The sequence below is a fragment of the Elgaria multicarinata genome, chromosome 1 (genome assembly GCF_023053635.1).
Source record: "Elgaria multicarinata webbii isolate HBS135686 ecotype San Diego chromosome 1, rElgMul1.1.pri, whole genome shotgun sequence".
Lineage (NCBI taxonomy): Eukaryota > Metazoa > Chordata > Lepidosauria > Squamata > Anguidae > Elgaria > Elgaria multicarinata.
Genome location: NC_086171.1, coordinates 192,885,374 through 192,907,185, shown reverse-complemented (window position 1 = coordinate 192,907,185; position 21,812 = coordinate 192,885,374). Strand labels below are relative to the sequence as shown.

At 41.3% G+C, this 21,812-nt stretch overlaps 1 protein-coding gene across 2 annotated transcripts in view; it reads left to right on the top strand.

Annotated features, from left to right (window-relative positions):
* The window catches only part of SULF2 (sulfatase 2), a 127,043-nt gene that overhangs the window by 80,155 nt on the left and 25,076 nt on the right, over window positions 1-21,812 (top strand). For both annotated transcript variants that reach the window (XM_063145779.1, XM_063145787.1), the window contains 4 exons: window positions 2,325-2,453; window positions 3,824-3,880; window positions 6,355-6,484; window positions 21,180-21,387. In XM_063145779.1, coding sequence (XP_063001849.1) covers window positions 2,325-2,453; window positions 3,824-3,880; window positions 6,355-6,484; window positions 21,180-21,387 — 524 coding nt within the window. The remainder of the gene's footprint in view (window positions 1-2,324; window positions 2,454-3,823; window positions 3,881-6,354; window positions 6,485-21,179; window positions 21,388-21,812) is intronic.

The following is a 21,812-nucleotide window of genomic DNA, read 5'->3' as shown; positions in this document are numbered from 1 at the left end:
TGACACGAAGTTTGCCTGAAGTTTTCACTAAAGCAAACGAAAAGAAATTCTAATCTGTGTGAAGCCAGGTCCTTTCACTAGTTTAAAGTAAAATAAAATACTTAATAGTCCTACAGAGCTGAATTTGTGTCATGGATTGCTAGGTTCTGGCTTCAGTGCCAGTTCTCAGAAGGGGAAATAAATGAGAGTGCCTTTGAGCATTTGCAGAATACTTTCCTTACCACTGAAAAAGCACAACCACCAAGTCCACCCTCACAGATATCTGGAACGAGGAGAACATTTCTAGGTCCTCAGATGAAACTTTCACATGGCTACAAGACCTAGAAGATCTCACTGTAGAAATTGGGTAATACTTTAATGTTTCTGAGATTCCGGGCACTGAGAACTGTTGCAAAACCAACTTCCCTTATTAGTTCCACTGTGTATGTGTGGGTTTTTCTTTGTCTGCCTAATGTCTGTTTTCAAGCTTCTGCTCTCATCTACCCTTCATCAGTAGGTAGCAGGGTGATAAATTTCCTAAAGAGATTGGATCATCGTTCAGTGGTAGAACAATACTTTGCATGCAGAAGGTCTGATGTTCCATCTTTGGCATCTCACTTAAAAGGATCAGGGATCAGATGATGAGAAAGACCCTTTCCTGAGATCCTGACAATCAGAGTAGATTGGCTAGGTGAACCATAGGGCCTTGCTAGACCATGCTGGATAAGCCGGCAGGGAGGCGGGGCGACGGCACGCTAACTTTAGCGCGCACCGCCTCGGCTCCTACGCACGACACGCAGGGACTACGGAAGCCCTGCAGCGTTGGCCTTTTTGGGGGGGGGGGTTAAAGGGGCCACGTGCGCCCCGAAGCCGCCCGACAAGGTAAGTGCCTTTTTAAAAAAATTAAGCCCCCTCCGCTCCTGATTCCCCCCCCCCCACGCCATCCCCGATGCCTCCCTGGCCACTCTTTCCCTGCCCTCCCTCCCTCTCCGTGATACCATCCCGGTGCCCGCTCTCCCTCTCCCTGATGCCTGTGGTGCCCGCTCTCCCTCTCCCCGATGCCCATGGTTCCCGGTCTCCCAATGCCCGTGGTGCCCGCTCTCCCCAATGCCCGTGGTGCCCGCTCTCCCTCTCCCCAATGCCCGTGGTGCCCGCTCTCCCTCTCCCCGATGCCCGTGGTGCCCTCCCTTCCTCTCCCTGATGCCCGTGCTGCCTGCCCTCCCTGTCCCCGATGCCTGTGCTGCCCGCTCTCCCCTCTCCCCGGCCTTCTCCCCCACCTCTCCTGCCGGGTCCGGCCTTCCCCCCCAGACTGAGCGCTGTGCCCAGTCCGTGGTTTTTCCCGGCTAAAAGCCACGGACCTTGCTAGACCTTGCCTGAGGCCGGGGCTGCAGAAAAGGCGCACCATAAGCGACTTCGCTTATTTATTTATTTATTTATTATGGCGTGTTAGGGGAGGCTTCAGCGCGGCCTGACCCAGGATTCCCGTGTGCGTCGTCTGGACGCACAGCAGGGAAACCGGGCCTCACAGCGCACTAAGGCCTCGTCTAGCAAGGCCCATAGTCTAATCTGGTGTAAAGCAGATCCTTAGAACATTCACACAACTTCATTGCAGTGAGTGCAGACATTAATTTCTATACTGTTTTCTGAAGCAGCTAAATCAAGTGATGACTGTAGGATATCCTCCACAGTAAAATAATGGTTGACAATCCTCAAACATGGCAGAGAAACTTTGGTTGTTATTTGCATTTTCACACCCATTTTATTTCATTTTGTCCTTGACCTTGGCTGCTCCTTTACCTTAGCTTGTAAATAGTTTGGTCTATTCAGTTTCAACATTTAATTGTGCTTCATTTCCAAATATTTGAAGTTGTCCTATGGGTCCTTTTTAAAGTCACCATGTTAGGATTATAATATTGGTTTAATAAGATGAGATATGAACAAACCTTTTGTCCATGCATGCAACCTTGTTGCTCTTCCCTTTGTGCGAGCTGACAAACAAGCCTGGAAGTCTTTGATTAACCATAGTTTCCCATTTTATCTGAACAAAGAAACTATGCTGAACAGCTTTGGAACAAGCCAGGACATTAAGCCACTTTGAAACTGTGATTTAATATCCTGGCTTGTTCCAGCTGTTTCCTGGTTTGGACAAAATGGGGAGGTATCATGAGTTGAAGACTTCCTGGTTTATTTGCCAGTGTGTGCAAAGGCTGTGTGCACAGACAAAAGTCTTGTTCATATCTTGGCTTATTAAGCCAAGATATGATTGAAACTGTCATTCTGTATCTGTTATGGCGGTTACTGTTCCAGTTGTTTTATAAAGTCTGTGTATGCATATTTCTTTTCAGGAATCCTCACATTGTATTGAACATCGATCTTGCTCCTACAATTCTAGATATTGCTGGCTTGGACATTCCACTTGATATGGATGGGAAATCTATTCTAAAACTGCTGGATTCTGAAAGACCGGTCAATAGGTAAGGGTGGAAAATGTACTGAACACAACTCCCATATTTCCAGTAGTTCACAAACTGCTTTAAACGAATACAGAATAAACCGATCGAGTGATGGTGGAGAAATAAGTATTTAAAGCCTTTTTGGCATGTTCGACCTTATTTCAATCTTTTTTAAAAGAATACTTCACTGGCATTGTTTGAATGTTTTGATTACTGAACAGAGCATGTTCTGTTTTCCAACTACAATATATTTGATTTTCTCTGTGTGTGTTTTGCATGCGTGTTTCAAAAATTACCAGTCTTGAATTTTCCTTGTGCATTCTTTATAACTATGCATTTTAATTGGAGAATAGACAACCATATGTAAGGGGAAAAAATCCTGTTCCCTACTGCGTGTACTCCTTTTAGGATACAATCCTACGTATGTTTAGACAGAAAAAAACTCCTGCAACTCCCAGCATGCCCCAGCCAGTGACCAACTCTGCTAATCTGATTTCCTTCTGCTGGTTACTTCCTGTACATCCTAGAGGTTTATGGGACAACAGGTACTTCAGAGTACTCAGATGCATGTACATAAGGGGTTGGATCCAGACTAACCTGAGTTAGGACTAACTTGAGTCCTCTTGATTTCAGCAGTGATCATTGTTGTTGTGAATCCAGCATCTAATTTAGTAGTTCCAGAATAGATATTGATCATAGGCCAGGATGTGAAACCGTGGTTTGAATTAACCATGACTGGCATTACGTCTGATTATCTAGCTAACCAAGTCCCCCTGCTTCTGTAGCCTGTCTACTTATAAGGTGACCAACAGCTCTCACTGGTGTCTCACTACACACTCACTCTGAGGACAGGACTTCGCTCAACTTTAACTTTATTTAACTTTAAAACCAAGTTAAATAATGGTTTTACTGTGTGTTTGGTACCTTAACCAGAGTTAAAGCAACTAGTGCTAATCGTGGTTATGAAGTATGTCTGCAGCAAGCCTGTGTGTCAGTGATACTTGTGTAATACTTTTATTAGGCCAACCAATAGGTCATCCAAATTGTGCAAACTGTCAAAAACTTGCATGTGTTTTGCACAATGTTTGATCAACTTTTGATCAGCCTAATAAAGGGATTACACTAATACAGATTTGGAATAATATGGATTTTGGAAAGGTCAACATGGCTAACTTTCTGCATGTTTGTAGTGTTATTTGTGTATCTCATTTTGTGTGTCCCATAGAGGTCTTTTTGTAATGAGAAAAATGGTTCCCATATCACCCTACAAACTGAGATTGCCTATGCTTCTTCGCAAGGTCCTTTCTAATTAGATATCTTCAAGGGAGGAGCCAAATCCTGTTAGGGCCCAGGGATATTGTTCAACTTTCATGTTAATCTTGTTTTCCCAGGTTCCATTTGAAAAAGAAAATGAAGGTCTGGAGGGACTCATTTCTGGTGGAGAGAGGGTAAGTAGGTTGTTTGTTTTGCAGAGTCCTGGCCTCCTAAAGGAAGAGATCCCTAAATCATTGTAGCCAAAGAAAACTGCACATGTTAAATGATATACTTTCCTCAGCAGTAGTATTAATTGGTGGGTTTTGTGCTATGTGTGTGAAATGGATTTATTAATGGAAGAAGCAAACTTTATTAGAACTTTTCATTTTTATTTGTTAGCATTTTCTATTTTCATTGGAACTGCTGTACAATAAGAACACATGTAGTAAAAAGACAATAAACATAATGCTTTAGGCCATGGCTTCTTTCATGAACTACACAGTTCCCTTTCCTACTTCATGAAATAGCCAACTATATCTCTATGTGAAGCCCAGAAGAAGGGCTGGCAGGGCAGCCTTCCCCCATTTTTGCTATTCAGAGGTGTGTTTCCTTTAAACCTGAAGGTTTCATTTAGCTATCAAGACTAATAGCCATGGATAGATCTATTCTCCGTGAATAGTTCTACTTCCCATTTTAATGCCCATGCCTAATGAATAAAAATGGTGGCCTTTTTGCCTAATTCACAAAATAGCGACTTCCCTTCCTCATTCACAAAAAGGCAGTATATGCAGCACTATGTTTGTGTGTGTGCAGTGATAACATAGGAGCATAGGGGCGGGGGGAGAAACAGAATGCAGTGTTGGGAATAAAATTCAACTTCCTTAGATTCTTTTCCTTTCCTCTCTTTTTCTTTTAAAAAAGAAAGTTTCTAACCCTTACTGCCAGAAGGATTTGCTTCACAGGAATGCAAAACTCTGCAAAAATTCTCAGTTTGTATGATCTGTACACATCACAGAATGCAGATTTTCTTGGCACAAAATTTGAGTGGAGAATTTTAATTAATACATTTTGTGTAGGTCAAATTACACATTGTTGGCAATGACAATTGTGGAGGAACCCGAAAGGGCAGTTTCCCTTGGTTCGCTGAGTGGCGGTCAAAGACTCTCAAGACACAATTCCTCTCATCTTGGAAAAGTTTTATTACGAGCAGCCTGCAGTACTGCAAGGTGGCAAACCCTAGAGGATCTGAAGGACTGCCCACTAGTTGTAGGCAACGCTAAGATACTTATAGGGTAACATCCTCAGAAGCAACAACAGAACTTCCTCATATAATAAACCAATCATAATACAGTTTTGCAATACAGTAACCAATGATAGACAAGGCATTTATGCATGTGCAGAGTACAGATAATTCTAAGACTAGAAAAACAATACATAGATGGGTATTGCAATCCTGGAACATCTGTTCCTTTGTGGTTACTACTCTTCCTGTCCTCACCGGGAGGTTCACACTCTGACTAATGTGTCAACACTTCTTGTTGGTTGAGCAAGTGTTGCTCAATATATTTTCAGGTACAGTTTGGGTCAAATTGCTATAGAACTTAATTTCTAATAGAAAGGCCTTACATCAAAACAGGGTGGGCACAGACAAAACAGCCCATTCACACATTTCTTCGACACAATGCCTTAATACTAATATTAATATACTGACTTCTTCTAGCTGTGTCTGCACCAATCCTTTTGTTACATTTGATTTCACTTCCTAGTTATTTCTTGATGTAAAACAATTCTTGTAAATTTCCTGTACATATTATTTCATCTCCGGGGACTGTGGTTTTGAACTTATTAAACTAAACAATGTTTTCTACAGTGTATTAAATACATACACATGGGTGGGAGGTATTGGGGCCAGGGAAAGGGACTTGAAAGCAAGAATGAAGTAGCCCATATCACGAAATGGCCAAATATGGAGCCTTTTTACAGCAGGCAAAATTAGCATTGTGTCAAAGAAATGAGTTCACAGCTGCAAGTTCATATAGTTTTCTCATCCATCCTCCCAGTTCTTGGAAGGGGAATGGAAAGGGAAAGAAAAATACTCTGGGTGAATGACTGCCTATGAAGGTGGTGCCAATGTGAGAGATTTGGATTCTGGGACTATGCTACTTGGAAGATGGACTGCTGGCAAGGGACTGGTTGCACCTTCATCAGGAGGGCTTTAAACTGAGTCCTACTGGGGAGCGAGATGTAAACGTGGAGGCAACAAAGGATTTAGGCTTATGCACCATAAGAGAGAGAACAGTTCTAACAATGCCCCCAAATAGTCTTCACAATAGTATAGGAAAGAAGCCAGACTATAAAGCACATAGTCTTCAATGTCTATATACTAATGCCCAGAGTATAGGAAACAAACAGAATGAACAGAATGTTTTTAACTTTTGTAAACCGCCCAGAGAGCTTCGGCTATGGGGTGGTATATAAATGTAAATAACAACAACAACAACAACAACAACAACAACAACAACATGAACTCTTAATACAAGAAGGCAAATACGATTTGATAGATATAACTGAAACGTCCCTTGGTGGGATTTGTGCACAGATCATGTGAAGTACTGGTGTGTGCATCCAGCCTTAACAGAAGTATGTGTGCGTGTCCTTCTTTTTACAGTAAACTGTTGCACAAGAGAGAGAATGAAAAAATGGATGCTCAAGAAGAAAATTTCCTGCCCAAATACCAACGGGTAAAAGATCTCTGCCAGCGAGCTGAGTATCAGACTGCTTGTGAACAGCTTGGGCAGGTGAGGATCCATCCAGTTTTCAAGTAAATCTAAACATTGCTGCATCATGAGGTTGAACTAGCATAACAAGGGCTTCAAAATCCCTTCAATATATTATTATTATTATTATTATTATTATTATTATTATTATTATTATTTATTTATTTATATAGCACCATCAATGTACATGGTGCTGTACAGAGTAAAACAGTAAATAGCAAGACCCTGCCGCATAGGCTTACATTCTATTAAAATCATAGTAGAGCGATAAGGAGGGGAAGAGAATGCAAACAGGCACTGGGTAGGGTAAAACTTACAGTATAGAGTCCACACAACATCAGGTTTTAAAAGCTTTAGGAAAAAGAAAAAGAATCTTAGGGTGCAATCCTACTTGTGTTTAAATAGGGAAAAGCCCTACAGCTCTCAGCATTCCCCAGCCAGCATAGTTGGCTAGCGAATGCGGAGTTGCAGGATTTTTGTCTGTCTAAACATGCATAGGATTGCAGCCTTACAGTAGGTGGGCAGAATGATGTTTTAGAGTTAACTTTCCCTTCTGCTGCTCTTCCAGTAACAGCAGCCAATGAACCTGCAGCAAGGAGTGGGCAAAAATTCCCTAGAATTTGGGTCAAATTATAAGAATTGCTTCAGGGCCCATTTCCCCCTCTTTCATTTCCTTCTCAAGTTCAGCTAAATGAGCCTTCAAAATGACCCTGTTCAGACAATACACTAAGCCGGTATTTGTGTGTGCATGTGAGTGTGTGTGTGTGTGTTTGTGCATGTGCCTGACTGTGGGCATGCTCGTGCGAATGTGTGTCCCCCAACCTTCCTGGCAATGCGCAGTGCTGCTCTTGAGGCTGAAAAGTGTGTGCAGCCCTATTATAGGGGATCAGGGTGTAATGCAAGGTCCTCATTTTGGCACTATTCCCTTGTTGCCCATTACATCCAGTTTTGCCTTTAGGCCTTTCTCTTTCCTGTGGCTTTCAGCTCTGCAGGAGGGTCAAGGAGATGAATGAGCCTTTTCACAGATATTCAGACCAATGTTTCCAGTGACTCTTTATAAATGGTTACTTTAGCCCCACTTCCTCTGACTATTAAGGGCCACTTAAGGTAAGCAGCCTTCCATCTAGCACTGTACAATATTGCCTTGCCCTTTCTTTTAAGGATAATAAAATGTTTCTGCAGTGTCGGTAGGAACTGAATAGCTAGGCATTACTCCAGCAGCCTCACTGCCGGCAAAGGAGAAATGATAAAATCGCTGCTGTCTACATGTTTGTTGACTAGGCTTGGAAGAATTGTTTGGGGCATTTCAACATGAATTGGTTTGGGCACTTCAGCATAGGATGAAATGGAGCAAACAGACATCAAGAGAACTTGCAGCAATCAAATTGATTAGAGACTGTGCTGATTTCCAAATAGTGACCCTTCGCAGCCATGCAACAAGCACCTCTTCTACACCTGTTGCTCTGTCTAGACAAGAAATGTCTCTGATGGGAGGAGGGGATGTGTCTATATTTGCTCTTATGTCTGTGTATAGCGAAAGTATTATTTCATGAGTGGTGATCCTTCTTTCAGAATATATGCCATAGCTCTTTAAGGACATAGATTACTTGGTTATCCTTTTTATTGCCACATCTGGATGCAACATCTTATCTTAATTATGTAGCATTCAGCTCCCTCTCTTGTTTTGTTTACTCTGAATGTGCAGGGCCCTGATCTGGATTGGAATCATCACACTCAAGGAAGGAAAGATTTAATCTTTTTCTCCCTAGCTGCTTAAAATTTACACCCGGTGTGACAGTAGAGGAACCTGTCCAGGGCATGCTGGGAGTTATACACCTTCTTTCTTTTTAAATATGCCTGGGATTGAGCCCTTGGAATAAACAAAGTCATGAGAGGGAGCTGCAATCATGTCAGTACGTAATATATAGTTTGACCTTTAACTTCAAAGATGAAATTATATCAGACACCTTTAGGCCATTATTTCCAGCAGGAACGTAGGTCTTCCAAAATCCTGCCTTTTCTCTCTCCCTTCTCTTTCCTCTCCCTCTCCCATGTTTTGTAGTAATACTAACAAGAGCATGACCCATTATCTTAATCAACCTGGAAGTGCATAGGAAACAGGCTATGTCTGGGCTCAGACAAGACTCAACCTTTGAGCGTGGGTTGTCTTTCAACCATGGGTGATTGTTGAAATGTGAGTTATCATATTGTTTGAACCCAGCCACAATAACAAACTATGGTTTGCTATCACAAACAACCCACAATTCACAACCCAACAGCAAAGCATAGATTGTTTGTAATTAACAAACCATGGTTTGTTAATACAGCTGGGTTCAGACTACACGAAAACCTACATTTCCACAAAACCCCATGGTTTAACAACAACCTACACTCAATCCATACTCAACTTCATGTTGACTGAATCCAGTCAGTAAGGAAGAAGCACCATAACTAAGTGCTAGAGCACATGCTTTATATTTTTATTTATTTATTTATTTATTTATTTATTTATTTATTTATTTATTTCTATACTGTCCCATAGCTTAAGCTCTCTGGGCGGTTTACATGCAGTACTTCCCACAACAATTCCCTTGTGAAAAGAATCAAATAGGAAACCCCACTTGAGAGCCTGGATGGCCACTACCTGTCAGAGCCACCAATGCTGGTCTAGATGGTACTTAATCTGACCTGGCATAAGTGTTCAAGGTTATCAAGTTCTAAACCTTCTCATAGGACCCTGTTGACAGAACTTTTTGAATGCTGTCAAGGAGCAAACTGAAATCTGATGTGGGCTCTGGAACTTGGGGGAAATGTGTTTCCTATAGACCGCTCTTGTAGGAAAGCCCTATAACTTTGATCTTTAAGACAAAAGCTATACCTTGTGGAAGTGTTGAGTGCAACCTGTGTGCATTGTACTGGGATAGCTTGAGTTAACTACAATGTGTCTTGAAATGCTAAAATCCCTTCAATTTCCCAGTGCAACCGCTAACGTCAATTCCCTGGGAAATTGCCACGCCAGCTAACTCTGTTGTCATTACACTAGAGTACTTTACGCTAGTTTAACGTAATTTATGTTAGCGGTTGTACTCGTTGGATGCTGCCCCTAGTCCTTAGGCAGCATATTGAACATTTTGCTTGGGTCTAGCAAAGAATATCTGTAGTGTTAAGGTGAAAGGACTTAATGCCCAAAAGACACTATGCAGTTTAAATCATGATGATGATGATGATGATGATGATGACGATGAAGATAATTTAATATATGTGTTAGGGATAATGTGAGTTGAAACAGCCCAGTGAAAGCTGCATCACTTCTATCAGCTTAGCAGGCTCATTTAAGACAGCCACTTAACAGTAACCGCTCCGCTCTACGGCGTGTTCCCAGAAGCTCTCGTGTGTCATCATAACAGTTCCACAAAGGCTCCATTTAAGTAGTTTTGCAAAGTTTATACAGATTTGTCTGAGTGGTTCCATCCACTGATCTGGCAGGCTATCAGAGGTGAATTTTATTTTGTACTCTAAACTTTGCGTCATGCTAATGAATCCTGAGTGAGGGACTGGCATTGCAGGCAGACATTATCTAAGGTGAGGTTTACTGCTTCCTATTGTACTGTCTCACTTCTTGAATCTTTTTGCCGAGAAGATTTTTAACTCCTGTGAAAGATCTCCAAAGCAGTCTCACTGTGTCCAATGAATGCTCCAACCGTTGACTTCTCTTTGATTTTGGCGGCCTGTAAACATGTTGAAAGTTTTCATGACTGGGTTTGAACACTCCCACTATCCTGCTAGTGTGCAAAGGCTTTTGAGTAGGACAGCAGCAACTTCTCTATCTTCCCCAACAGCAGAGCATTTGGGAGACCATATAAGCAATGTGTAAATAGTAATACATATTACTTTATTTAAGAAAATTTATGTACTACATTTCATTTTTTAAAAAAATCCAAAGCATTTCACAAAATAAAATCATAACACAAGGCAACAAAACCAATCGCTAAGACAATAAAACAGTAAGGAAAAGTAAAATATATCATTAAAATAATGAGGGTTAGCTGGCAATGCTAGCAGTCAGGAAAACATCTGGGCAAACAAATATGTCTTCAGCTGTTAGTAGAAACATGCCATATTCGGAGCTCTCCTGATCTCAAATAAGGAGATCATTCCTCATGGTAGGTGCCACAATGAAAAAGGCCCTGCAACACAGCACAACCACATGAACAATAGAAGACTGTGGTACAGTAGTCAAGGCCTATCTCTCAGAAACATCTCGCTCAAGAGAAGGCATGTTCTTACATAAATTGTGTCCTGAGTTGTTGTTTTTTACTGTATTTTAAATATTGCTTACTATAATAGTAGTAAGCTATTTACTATATTATAATACTTCTCAATAGTATGAGTCCTCCCCTGTTACTCACCACTGAGGGCTTCTCTAAATGAGTGATTTATTGCATGCTTGTGATTGGCCAGTCCTGAAAGTTTGCAGGTCTTTTAAACGACATTGTGAATGACTAGGATGTCTCCCACAGCAACAGTTGGAAATTCCGTCATGAAAAGAACCACTTTTAAAGTGGAAACATCTGGAAAAAAGCGGAATCTTCCACCTCTAGATAGCAATGTCTCAATAGAAGTGAACAGAGCATGCTTAAATGGGAAGTATTTAATTCAAACCACGTGGTCTCTTTCCATGTAGTACAGCCCATAGCAATCACGTCAAAAAGCAGAAAGCACCAATGCTCAAGGTAAGCAACATGATTTCCCTTTAATGTAAAGATGCCCTGAATATCCTTTCTTCTTGTAGCTATCCTGAATTATGTTGGACAAAGGGGTAGAAAACTGTTGCTTCATCACCATTTACTTTCAGGTGCAAACGGAAGTCAATTGATGCTGATGTCAAAAAGAAAAGAGTAATCTCTAAATCTAAAATAGCCTTCCGAAATCATCATTCTATAATTCTATCCTGTTGTCCACTAGGTAATTGTATATTAGGACAGTATAATCTTTGAGGAAGCATTCAAGACTATAATTTTCTTGGGAAAATATCTACAGATGAGTGGTTGATAACAATCAACAGAGGTTCATCCTTTTTAAATTGTGAATCCCCACCTACAAGGCTTTTCTTAGAACAATGAATTAAAGATGGGTTTCTAAAGTTTGGTGTGAGATCAAGGATCCCATTACATGCTAGAGCTGGACAAGCTGGAGCGTGTTCAGAGGAGGGCAACCAGGATGATCAGGGGTCTGGAAACAAAGCCCTATGAAGAGAGACTGAAAGAACTGGGCATGTTTAGCCTGGAGAAGAGAAGATTGAGGGGAGACATGATAGCACTCTTCAAATACTTAAAAGGTTGTCACACAGAGGAGGGCCAGGATCTCTTCTTGATCCTCCCAGAGTGCAGGACACGGAATAACGGGCTCAAGTTAAAGGAAGCCAGATTCCAGCTGGACATCAGGAAAAACTTCCTGACTGTTAGAGCAGTGCAACAATGGAATCAGTTACCTAGGGAGGTTGTGGGCTCTCCCACACTAGAGGCCTTCAAGAGGCAGCTGGACAAGCCTCTGTCAGGGATGCTTTAGGGTGGATTCCTGCATTGAGCAGGGGGTTGGACTTGATGGCCTTGTAGGCTCCTTCCAACTCTGCTATTCTATGATTCTATGAAGCTGCTCCTTGATTTACCCATGAAAAATCCGTGATGCTTAGCATGTGCCTTTCCGTGGATTGTTTGTAGCTGTGGATGAAATTCGACAACTAGTGGACATTTTTCAACCCAAAGTGGTTTTTTACAAGGTGTCAAACATGTTCTGAGAAGTCTAAAGAGAGCACATTTTTTCTAGAATAAGGAATAAGAAAAAAAATTGCCCTTGAGGGTGAATGGCTTATTTTAAACAGATTGGATATTTCTTAAGTGGTTTTCTGTTCCTCAAATGAATTATTCACAGCACTTTGGGGGTTTGCTTTTTGGGTTAGTTTTTGAAAACACAAGGGGGGGAAGAGTCTTGTGGTTCTTTAAAGGCTGACGTATTTATTGTGGCAAAAGCTTGTGTGTTCTAGAGCTAATTTGTCAGATGCTGGAAATGTAATTTTCAGCTGGTAGATGTACAAATGTGTAACACATACATGCACATGCAGGAATAGATCCCCCCGGATTGTCAGCCTTGGTGCCAAATGACCATGACATGCATGAGAGCAGTGCAGTCTGCAAAGTACAAATGAACACAATTGAGAACACAATCTCTCTAGCTTTGCTATGCTAATTTAATACCTGTAGTTAGGATAATGACCTGTTGTGTTGTCACTTACTAATGTTGTAAATGGTCACTGCTTTTCTTGCATGCTTTTGAGCTTTGCATCAAAATGTCATAGATTGCAGACTCGCATTTTATGGTCTTTGGGCCCCATGGTTGTTGTTTTTTTAAAAAAAATGTTCTACACATGCATACAATATATCTGCCAGCTGAGGATAACAATGAAGGCAACTGAAGAAGTGGTCCATGATTATTTATGCCAGCACCCATCCTTTAAGTTTCAGTCCTGTACCCACTTACCTGGAAGTAACCCTATCTGAACTGAGTGGTACTCACTTATAAGTATAGGATCGTGCTGCAAGTCTTTTAAGATTGACTTTCTTTTTTTCATTTGCTGTAACCGATTACTATAGTTATATCCTTCTAGAATGTTATGGTTTCATTTGTTAGATGGTGTGGTGCAGCCCATAACTTCCTTGCTTCACATTATCAGCCAGGCTACTATACATTTTCCTTTACCATTGGGAGCAAGACATTTGCCCCTTCTGTTATGAGGATGATTCACCCTATTGTGTTATGGCTTGAACTAGGAGGAGGTGAGTCCCTTAACCATTTTGTGCTTAAGCAACATGGTTTAGCGTGTTGTCTGAACCAGGCCATTCTTAATACATGTTAGTCCATTCACATTCATGATTTGCCACACTGAAATCTCCTGAACTGATCATGTGAATTAGCTCCAAGATCTTGGAACACAACAGTCAGAAGTAGATGTTTGGTGTAACCAAGGGATTTCCAGTCCTGTGGGAAGAGGACAAGCAGGAAGAGGGTGCTAATCCTTATCCTTCTTGCCATTTTTCATGTGCCATCCTGAGATTCTTTTCTCTACTTGTCAAAGAAACCTGGTCTTAGAGCTGGAATGGAGAGACAGCAGCCATTGGAAAGGGTTACAAGTCAGAAGAAAACATACAAATGGGAATCCTGTGTTCTTTGTTTCCCTTTGAATCTCTAGTTCCATGAAGGAAGAAATAAGAATCTAACCTGCTCCAGTTTTCAGGGTGGGGGAAAATGTGACTGAGTTAGAAGGAAGCAACTGCTACCATGCTTCCAGAGACAATAAAGTAAGCTGCCTTGAACAGATGTAAATTTACCTCCCACTGGAGAAATTAGGAGTCTTGTAGTCTAAGAGTAATTAAATCAGCCCTTTCCTTCTTCTTCTGCGAGTGTAGGGATGAAATGGCCAAATTCCTTCCCTGCTCAAAGGATTTTATTGTATATCATTAACTTTACTGGTGCAAATCCAGGAGGGGGGTGGCTTTCTGCTAGTTCATTTGTAACAGCTAGAGTTGCACCTTTCATACCATTCTGAGTTAAAGTAACAATATCGTCTCTCTGATAAATTACATTGTCAGAACAAATTGAGTGATTCAGTGTCCCATGCATTGAAATCTCTGGGAGCTGTGCTGATTAAATCTCTCAGCCCCTTTATCCAAGCAACAGTGCCCTAAGATTAAGACTGTGCCTCAAGTGACTCAAACAAGCAAACTGAATCTTGTAATAGAAAATCCTTCCAGGAAGTTTGCAACTATTTATTCCTGATTGGAGCCCCAAGTAGTGAGTCTGAGTTAACAACTGTAATTGCTGCAGTTGTAAGAAAGCTCTGAAGGGTGATAAGGCAAACTCATGATGTGGCAGCCTGGATTTGGGAAGGAGGTCAAATCTTCTCTATAGAAATCTGATATGTGTCTGGGAATTAGGGTGGCCACTTATGCATCACCAAACACAAGGGAATGCAAAAATAGGATACCAATTTGTATAACTTACGTATTTGCCAAATTCTATCTAAGGATGCACATTTAGCAATAATAGTTATAATTTAAATAGGAACACAATATGAGGGAAAGTAACCAAGTGCGACCTTTGTGCCTAATGCTCAGCCTCTTGTCCAGGTAATGGGGAACTGCAGTGCCCCTGCTTTCCCTTGTTATGGGTCTTGATCCTTAAACCAGATTTCGACAAGAGAGCCCTTCAAATAGAGGACACCTTCAAATATTTGACAGACCTCCAGATAGAGGACTGTTCTCTGTAAAGTAGGACACCTGTCTATCCTAGAATGGGGTGGGGGAGCTATGTGAATGTTAAAGAAGTAAGACTCTTGTTAAGGAAATGTGATATAATTGCGTGTGAGCATATTATATATTTTTCTACTATGCTCTGGAATTTGTGGCTTATTGAAACATTGAGTGGCTTGATGTGCAATATTAAATTAGTTATCTTCTTACACAAGACAGTTTTCAGATATTTCCATTCATTTTTAGCTATATGCACATATTTTTCATTTGATCTGAAGCACATAAACAGGAACCTTTAAGCCGAATCTAATTGTTCATGTTATCGTAAGCGAACTTTGGTCATATTCAAATTCTGCTTGTTTTCATAACATTGTCCTCAATACAAAACAGATTTCCATATTCTTCCCAGAAATAGAAATAGAATAGGTTCCCATACGCCATTGAAGTGTAATATAGTATGTCTGCTTTAATAGTTTCAAATTGCAGTGACTTTTTCCTATTTTTGCACTGTACAAATTCTAGTTGCCATTAGGAGAATACACATTAAGTGCTATTTGGGATTTGGATCACAGTCAGGTCTCTGATGTCAGAAATTACATTAATAATACTTTCCCAGAAACAGTTTAATTGGGGAACATTAGCACCAGTTGCAATTTTCTGCAGTTTGCTGGACTCTTCAGATTACCCAATTTATTGTGCTACATCTGTTGAATGGTTTAAATGACTGAATTGTTGAAATGGAGTGGGGAGTCAAAACCTCACATGCATTTACAGGAGAGGAAGGCTGCTTATAGCTAATAGCAATGGCAGATTACTAAAAAAAACAAAAGGGAGAAAGTTTTAGTGTTGAAAGAGGAGATAGGAAGTTAATATAGAATTTAGGGAAAGGGTTGAGAAAATAAGAAGTGCTGTACTGGGTCAGACCAAAGGCCTACCTAACACAGCATCTTGTTTCACACAGTGGCCAACAGATGCCTATGGGAAGCCCATAACAGAACATGAATGCAATAGCCTTCCCACCCATGTTCCCCAGCATCTGTCTCTGATACTGGAGGTAATAACTAGCCATTATGACTACTAGCCATTGACAGCTTTATCCTCCATTAATTTCTCTACTGCCTTTTAAACCATCCAAGTTTGGTGGCCATTACTATACCTTCCATAGTGAATTCCATAGTTTATCTATGCACTGAGTAAAGAAGAAACATCTTTTTATCTGACCCAGCTGAGCATGCAAATTCTCTGGTCTCTGTGCAGATGCAAATTATTACTTGCTATTTGAGATATTAGTCTGGATTCCCTTTCGACTGAATTTATCTGAGTCTTGCGCTAAAAGGTATTATTTAGCAGAGCTGAAAGCAGGAATTGGTTTAATCAATGGAACTACCTGATTGATACATCTGAAATTATGAACTCGAGCCATCTGGCCTTTCCCCTTGCCCTTGTCAAGGCCTCATTGACTGCTTACTTCTGAAGTTATGCTCTCCTGGGTACCAGAGATGTCAGAGAGTGAGTGTGGGAGCCCATTTGGTGCTACCAAACCACCAAAGTAAACATGCTAGCTTTGCATTTGTCTTGTACTACAGAAATTGTTACTGTATGACACAGCAAAAAAAAAAAGGCAGAACCCTCTGATTCATGTTTTTTATAGTGGGAAATCGCTGGTGGTCTCACACTAGCAGAGTGTGGGAATTACCTCAAGAAGGGCCATAGCTATTTTCCATATATTAATTAGCAGATTCCAAGCTGCCTTTGGGAGAGACATGTGGCATATGCTTGTTCTGCAATCTTTTTTCTGTAATTGATACCATCTCTTTGCATCTGGAACAAGAAATTGTCGCAGTTAAAAAAACCCAATGAATTCAAACTCTCTTTTTACTTTTTGGTTTTGGTTTATATTTTCAAAATTATTTGCAGCTAAGAGTATTAAGAACTTGCACTTGTATTGTTTTAAAAAGAATGAAAACAGAACCCATGGATTCTAACAAGAGCAGAGACGGAGAGGATTACAGAAAAACATTATAGATTAGACAAATTAATGGAGGTTATTTGTTAGCTGTGAGGGCAGCAGTGGGCATGTTGTTTGTGGCATCTTCGACACAAGTGTGTGAAACACAGTGTGGTACTTTGGTCTGATTCAGCAGGATGGTTCTTAGGTTCTTATAGAAGTCTTGGGTGAGATACAAAAAGTTGTCCAAGAACATCAGTCGCACAAAGCTGCACATGAACTATGGCTTTTCACACATACACACACACACACCTTTCATTAGCCCTTCATACCCTCTGAAAAGCCACCCCAGAACACCAGCTAGGACATTAGAACACCAGCTGGGACACAGTTTAGACTCCAGGGACCAGGTTGTGTTCCTGTTCACCCCCTTGGACAGTGGATGACATATGGATGGACCCTCCATCACTGAAGCCACATCACTCCTCTGAAGCCCACCTCTGACACCATCTTTTTCTCCATGCAGAGAGAGGCAGGAGCAATCTCTTGCCTCTCCTTGAACAACAGTTCCCTTCACTCCTGACTTCGGTGCATCTAAGCTTTTCCTGGTTGAGGAAAGCTTGGTACATGAAAGCTTCCTTGACTTAGGGGCCAGGTGGAGGTGTTGTTCCAGGGCATTGGAGTGGGAGTCGGGTGGTGTGGTTGGGAATGTGGCCACCACAAAAAAAGTTGAAGAATACTTCCAGGCAATTCTGGAAAGACACCTTTCTCTTGGGGTTGGAGTGACAAAAGAAATCAGAAATGTTCTCAGAAAAGAGGAATTTTGGTTCAGCTAAAAACAAAACAAAAAAATTACCCACTAAAAATATTCACAATTGCCTCATGAGACCTATCCATCAGATACCCATGATAGTAGCATAACAATTTTACATGTAAAAATCTAGAAGTTATTAGCTATAGCAAGAATTTATAGTGGGAGGAAGAACATTTGTATTCTTTGCAACCAGTGGATAACAGGAGAAGAATTATTATTCCTCCAAAAAGATTTTTAAAATAAAATAAATTGTGTATAGTCTTCAGCTCAAAGCCATTGCCTGGCTGTAAATCTTGACTTCATGGAAGAGCTGTTTCCCTGTGTTGAGAAAACAACAAGAACTTTGGAAAATCTTCCTGATAGCACAGAAGAATAAATCTAGAATGTTGTAATACCGCAAAATTGGAACTAAGAGTCTAATACTTTTAAACTACAAAATAATTTAGAATGGCAACAGACACCATTTAAAATGTAAAACTGTTGTGTGTGGTTTTTACATATTTATCATGCAATACTTAGTTTATTAGAACCAATCATTGAACTTAAATTCTTGCTCGCCTGTCCCACCTCAAATCTTGATGAGACGTTGAAGATCTTGGAAAGATCTAAAACAAAATCAAGGAGGCCTCCAGTCAATGAAGTAATAATGGGTGACTTCAATTACCCCCACATTGGCAGGATAAATGAATGTTCAAGTTACAACAAGGAGGTTAATTTACTTGATGCCCTAAGCAGCTGTGACGTAGAACATGAAACTGACCAGAGGTGACCCTGGATTTAATCCTAAATGGTGTCGCCCAGGACCTAGTACAAGATGTAAATGTTGTTGAACAAATTGAAACAGTGACCACAGTGCTTTCAGATTTAATATTTATTTAAGTGGGAAATTGTGAAGGAAGCCCAACACAGTCATATTTGACTTCAAAAGAAGGAATTAGTAAAAAGGAAGTTGAAAGGGGAGTCAAGAGGGTACTTCCATAAAAACAGAAAGCAAAGTAGGAATGAATGATAAATTCTGCCAAAGGAGGGATGTAAACATTAGGGTTTTACAGGGATCTGTATTGGGAACCGGTGCTTTTCAACATTCTAAAATGATCTGGAATTAGGAGTGAGCAGTGAAGTGGCCACGTTTGCTGACAATACCAAATAATTTAGGGTGATTAAAACAAAATAAATGGCGAGGAGCGCCTAAAGGATCTCTCCAAACTAGGAGAATGGGCATCAAAATGATAAATACGGTTCAATGTAAGCAAGTAAAAAGTGACACGGGGCAAAATAAAATAAAATACCAACTTCAAGTATAAGCTGATGGGATCTGAGCTAGTGGTGACTAACCAACAAAGAGATCTTGGGGTTGTGGTGGACTGTTTGATGAAAATATTGACTCACTGTACAGCTGCTGTGAAAAAGACATGATTAGGATAGGAATTGAAAATAAAACTGCCACGGTCATACTCCCCTTATACAGATCTGTTGTGGAGCCACTGAGCATGCTTTGTCATAACTGGGCAGTTTTGGGGAGGGGATCCTAAAGAGTTTTTGTACAAATTTTGGGAGTTTCCCCAAACCTGCCAATACTTCCTTGTTGTGTGGAAGGTGCCATTTTGGCTACAGAATCACTGGTGCTCATAAGAAGAGCCAAGCTGGATCAGACCAAGTGTCCATCTAGTCCAGCACTCTGTTCACACAGTGGCCAACCAGCTGTCGGCCAGGGACCAACAATGCAGGACATTTTTAATATTGGAAATACCGTATTTCCTCGATTGTAAGATGCCATCGATTCTAAGGCGCACACTAATTTCAGTACCACCAACAGAAAAAAAAAGCTTTGATTCTAAGAAAAAATAAATTTCTTAGAATATCTTTTATGACTAGAATTTCTTAGAAATGTCTTAGAAATATCTTAAAAAGAGCTGGGTTTTGGTGCCACTGGGCTGGGAGGGGCTTAGGGGTAAGGAAAAAACCAGGCGCTTACCCTCCCAGCTCCTCTTTGCTCGCATGGCTCGCGGCTGCTGCAGGAACTTCCTCTTTTGGAGGCCTGCCTGCACGAGGAGGAGAGAGACGATTGGAGCTGGAGCTGCCGCGTGAGAGCAGCTTCGGTGGAGCAGCACTTTAGCCTCTGGGCACAGGTTTTTCCGTGGGCGTGAGGAGTTCCAGGCGGGACGCGCGCTTCCCAGCGCAGCGGCTGGGGGGGACCCGGTGCTTGGAGGGGGATAAGCCTCCTGACTCTTGGAGCCGCGTGTCTTCCCGGCGCAGCTGACGAGGGCCGGAGCTGCACGGGGCGCGCTGTAGGCCCCAATCAGCCTGCAAAGCAATCTTAAAAAGCCCTGCTTGCTCAGCTTTCTAAAAGCAATAAAGCTAGAGAGAATGGACGTTTCAGACCCTTTTTTAATAGGATAGAGTCTTTTTGCATCTACCATATTGCTTCGATTCTAAGATGCCATCGTTTCTAAGACGCACTCCATTTTTAGAGCTGTTTATTTAGGGGGGAAAGTGTGTCTTAGAATCGAAGAAATACGGTAGAGGGAATTATGGTTCAGAGACCTAATCTGATTGCCTCCTCTATTTTCATCAAAGCTATTTAGTAGACAGCAGAATCAATGGAGTCTATGTTATGTTATCATTATTGTGCCAAGTTCTAATTCTTTACACTGAAACAAGTGGAACTACTGGCCAAAATATTTTTTAGCTATAAACTTTGGCGGTAGATGGGATAGCACATTTTATATACATAAAATGGGCATTATCAGTGACTGATTTGTCAAGATTGCCTTTGTTCTCATGGACAAGAATGCTGACTGAGATCCCATCATGTTTTCTCTTACAGTCTGCACGCACAGTGGCCATGCCACACTCTACGTGTGTGGATGTACTCACAGAGCATCAAATCCAAAGTTGTAGTGGACATCAGCTAGTACAACAGGACTTTCTCCCTCGCTCCACCCCACTGTAGCCCTCCATGCCACCTTCAAACCCGCTCTGTAGGGTTTCCCTGACCTCCAGAGCACACTTTGAGAGTGCACTGTGCAAAGAAGGAATAGCCCTTCTCCAAATCCATGGACAGAACTGCTTCTGCCAGCATAACAACAGTGTTAGAGCCAATGAATCCATATATCTTGGACTTGTCAATCCTTCCAGCAGTGCTGTCCCAGGGATCAATATCTCCAGTTATTACAGTGCTTTGCCTTTCCTACCTGTTCTCTCTCTCTCTTTCCTGTGCACAAGAAACTCTGAAATTCTGCAGTTCTTTAGATAGCACAGAGGGAAGCATACATCTAACAGTCTCTCGAATGACAAGTCCTAGTTTAACTGTGCAAGCACACTCTCCTCTGTTCTAAAGAAGGGCCTGGGGCAGCAGCTCACGGTTGAGAATGTTGCTTGTTCTTCTGTAGCACTGCTTCTGATCTGGACTATAGGTGCAATAGATACAAGGAAATATGTTTCCATAAATATCCTCAAGCATAATCTACAGTTTAGCTTCAGTGTTTTCCTTCAAGGTAATGAGGTTTCAGCGTGGCCCCCTGTATCTCTTGATCCCTGATAAAGGCCCCCAATACTGATCATATTAACCAACTTTGAATCTCAAGGCTATGTCGAAGAAAGTTTTCATTATCACGCCACATTTCCCTCCCCCCTTTTAAATTTCAGAAGTGGCAGTGTACAGAAGATGCCAGTGGGAAACTGAAGCTGCACAAATGCAAAGGAATGGCCAGCCTCACTGCTCCAGGCAGCAGCAAAGCGATCTCCAACCTCCTGCCCAAGTACTACAGCGGGAACAGCGAGGACTGTAACTGCGAGGAGAATGAATACAAGCTGAGCCCCATTGGACGGCGAAAGAAGCTCTTCTCTAAGAAGAGTAAGTGACTCCTTCAGTTTCTTGTGTCTTTGCATTGTGCAGGGGGGGCAAATTTTGTATTTACTGGTTTAAAGTATGTATATCTCCCTTTTTAAAAAAAGTTCAAGTCAGTTTACAATATATTTTAAAATATCAACAAATATATCTCAACAATAACAATAAAAATCATTCTCCAAAGGATCAGCAAAATAACTTAACCCGGTCAAAAACCTGCCAGAAAATGGAAGGGCCCTAGGTAGGGAGTTCCACAGCCTTGGAATAATTCAGCATCCTCACCGGTTGCCCCTGACCTACCAATAAGAGACAGGGAAAAGCCTCTCTTATCAATCTCAATAAGCTGGCAGGCTGATATGGGAGGTGAAAGTATTTTAGGTATCCTGATCCTACACTGTTTATGCTTCAAATGTCGCTATTAACCTTACTGC